At 32.2% G+C, this 3,577-nt stretch overlaps 1 protein-coding gene across 3 annotated transcripts in view; it reads right to left on the reverse strand.

Moving 5' to 3' along the window:
• Positions 1–3,101, reverse strand: part of LOC115218465 (motile sperm domain-containing protein 2) — a 109,061-nt gene extending 105,960 nt beyond the window's left edge. For 2 of the 3 annotated variants that reach the window (XM_029788297.2, XM_029788295.2), the window contains exon 1: positions 2,935–3,100. In XM_029788297.2, coding sequence (XP_029644157.1) covers positions 2,935–3,003 — 69 coding nt within the window. In that variant the 5' untranslated portion in view covers positions 3,004–3,100. Of the gene's footprint in view, positions 1–2,934 lie in introns of all 3 variants that reach the window. The other variant, XM_036508464.1, reaches the window with a different exon arrangement.
• Between the last annotated feature and the right edge of the window lie 476 nt (positions 3,102–3,577).

Genomic DNA, 3,577 nt, shown 5'->3' on the forward strand with positions numbered 1-3,577 from the left:
ACTTGTTCTATTTCTATTCCTGAGTGCCATACTAATACATTTGTTTGTTTGTACTCCACCTGCCTTCATCTTTTGTTTATTTTTGTAAACCTTCCCATTATATATATATATATATATATATATACTTTATTTAAAGCAGCAGAAAATTCAACAAAACCTGTTACTCTGAGTTTCACGTTGCCATTACTCAGAGTAACAGGTTTTGTTGAATTTTCTGCTGCTTTAAATAAAGCATATTACCCTACCACTGGTATTTGAGTTCTCTTTTTTCCACCTTGTTTCACATTTATGTGTTCACTCCGGTATATATATATATATATATATATATATATATAGATAGATAGATAGATATATAATGCATTACTTGTTTTAGTTATTAGATTGCAGCCAAGCCTTAAAGGGGATAGTTGGACAAATCAACCCAAAGTACTTTAATTTTTTAACCTGGTACTTATTCTCTCTGTTTTACTGAACCACTAAGCCATAAGAATATAAACAAACCAACACCAGTTATCAAGTGGTGGTGAAGGACAAATATGAACACACACACACACACACACACACACATATATATACTCATGCCAGCATGTGTGTGTGTATACATATAGGCATGGCTGTGTGGTAAGAAGCTTGCTTCCCAACCACTTGGTTCTGGGTTCAGTCCCACTGCGTGGCACCTTAGGCAAGTGTCTTCTACACTACCCTCAGGCTGACCAAAGCCTTGTCAGTGGATTTGGGAGATAGAAACTGAAAGAAGCCTGTTGTGTGTGCGTGTGTGTGTCACAGTGCATCTACATGCATATTTCTGTGTCTATCTTTGTCCCCCATGACTACTTGACAACTGGTACTAGTGTCTCCCCATAACCTAACGGTTATGTCCTGGGGCCAATTCATTCAACTAAAGAAAATAAATTCCCAAAGTCGCTGCTCCAGCATGGCCACAGGCTAATGACTGAAATAAGTAAAAGATAAAAGATATTCTTTTATCCTTTTACTTGCTTCAGTCATTTGACTGCAGCCATACTGGGGCAGCACCTTAGATAGTTTTAGTTGAAGAAATCGACCCCAGGACTTATTCTTTGTAAGCCTAGCACTTATTCTATCAGTCTCTTTTGCCAAATTGCTAAGTGACAGGGACATAAACACACCAACATCATTTGTCAAGTGATGGTGGGAGGACAAACACAAACACAAAGACATACACATAAATATATATATATATGTATATATATACATATATACATATATACATATATACATATACACATATATATATATATATATATATATATATATATATCGCGTGACCACGACCGCCAGGCTATCAGATGTTGCTACATATCGCTGGTCACAATGCGCTTCACATTGTTTTAGCCTTCAAATGACGCCACCCCAATGGTTAAGTGAGCAGGCCAATATATATATATATATATATATATATATATATTATATATATATACACATACACACATGTATATACGCCAGGCTTCTAGCAGTTTCCATCTACCAAATCCACTCTCAAGACTTCGGTCAGCTCAAGGCTGACCTCATAGCCACGCCTGCACCTATATATAAACTGTTTTCATGTTCAGTTATAATAAAACCAATTTTACATTAAACCGAAGGATTATGCAATATTTTTCGTTGAGGACATATTTGTTATACTTTTACAGGAATAGTGTTGACAGTAACTTCAAAGTTTCAATCAGTTAATCCATCATACAAAGAGCTTCTTTCAGTTTCCGCCTACCAAATCCAGTTGACTATTCAGGGGATGTAGTAGAAGACCCTTGCCCAAGGTGCCACACCGTGGGACTGAACCTGGAACAGTTTGGTTGGGAAACAAACTTCTCACTACACTGCCACACCCCATAAACACACACACACCACACACACACTAGTGTATCTATATGGAGAGAAAATGGTACACATACATACATACGCACATGTGTGTGTGTATATATATATATATATATATTATAATATTATTATATATTATAATAGATATATATATATATAATATATATATATATATATAAGATATATATATATATATATATATATAGCACACACATAGATATACATATATATAATAATACATATATATATATATAATATATATATATATATATATACGCACACACATCTATATACATATATATATATAGATATATATATTATATATATATAATACGCACAACATATATATACATATGATATATATACAGATATATTATATTATATATTATATATATATATATATATATATATATATACGCACACACATATATATAATATATAGATATATTAATATAGATTATATATATATATATATATATATAATAATATATATATATTAATATATATATATATTATATATACGCACACACATATATATACATAGATATAGATACATATATATATACATATATATAATAAATATTATACATATATATATATATATGTGTGTGCGTATATATATATATATAATATAATATATTATATAATATCTATATATATATATATATATATATATATATATATATAAAAAATAAGGGTGAAAAATTTGGATATTAATTTAATAATAACATCAATTGAACACCAAGTGGTTGAGACCATTGCGGATCTATTTTTAGCGCAAGAGCAACCACATAGTGGACACTCTCTTATATTTGTGTATGTATATATATATATATTTATATATATGAGAAATATATGCATACATATATTCAACAATACATAATATACACACAGCAACATACATATACACACATAGATATACACACATATACTAACATATATATATATATGATACATAAATATAACATACAGATACATGCAATCATACACCCAACATTTATATATACATACATATATATATACATATATATATATATATATATACATATATATGTACTCAGCATATATACATACATATTGGTTGTTAGTTCCCTGATCTGTATGATCGTCTTTCCTTCTGAAGAGATAGTGCCTTCCCGTCATGGGCTCTGAGGAGGTGGCTTTTTAAGGCCCGCTGCTGACCTGCAAGTTCTACTGGAAATTACGCAAGTGTTCGGCACCACCAGACATCTTTCTTGATTACCTCTGTTACGTAACATGTTAACGTGTCTCGTTAAGCCTGACTTTGACCGTTGAAATTGATTACAGGTTCCCCACTTGAAAACGCTTATCTACATCGCATTGTTTGAAGTGATTAGTGAATCCAACTGTTAACAAGATATGTACTATAATAATAAACGTGGTTGTGTGGTAAGTAGCTTGCTAACCAACCACATGGTTCCGGGTTCAGTCCCACTGTGTGGCACCTTGGGCAAGTGTCTTCTGCTATAGCCTCGGGCCAACCAAAGCCTTGTGAGTGGATTTGGTAGACAGAAACTGAAAGAAGCCTGTCGTATATATGTATATATATGTGTGTGTATATGTTTGTATGCCTGTGTTTGTCTCCCTAGCATTGCTTGACAACCGATGCTGGTGTGTTTACGTCCCCATCACTTAGCGGTTCAGCAAAAAAAAGACCAATAGAATAAGTACTAGGCTTACAAAGAATAAGTCCCTG

This window comes from Octopus sinensis, linkage group LG13, assembly GCF_006345805.1.
Source record: "Octopus sinensis linkage group LG13, ASM634580v1, whole genome shotgun sequence".
Taxonomy (NCBI): Eukaryota; Metazoa; Mollusca; class Cephalopoda; order Octopoda; family Octopodidae; genus Octopus; species Octopus sinensis.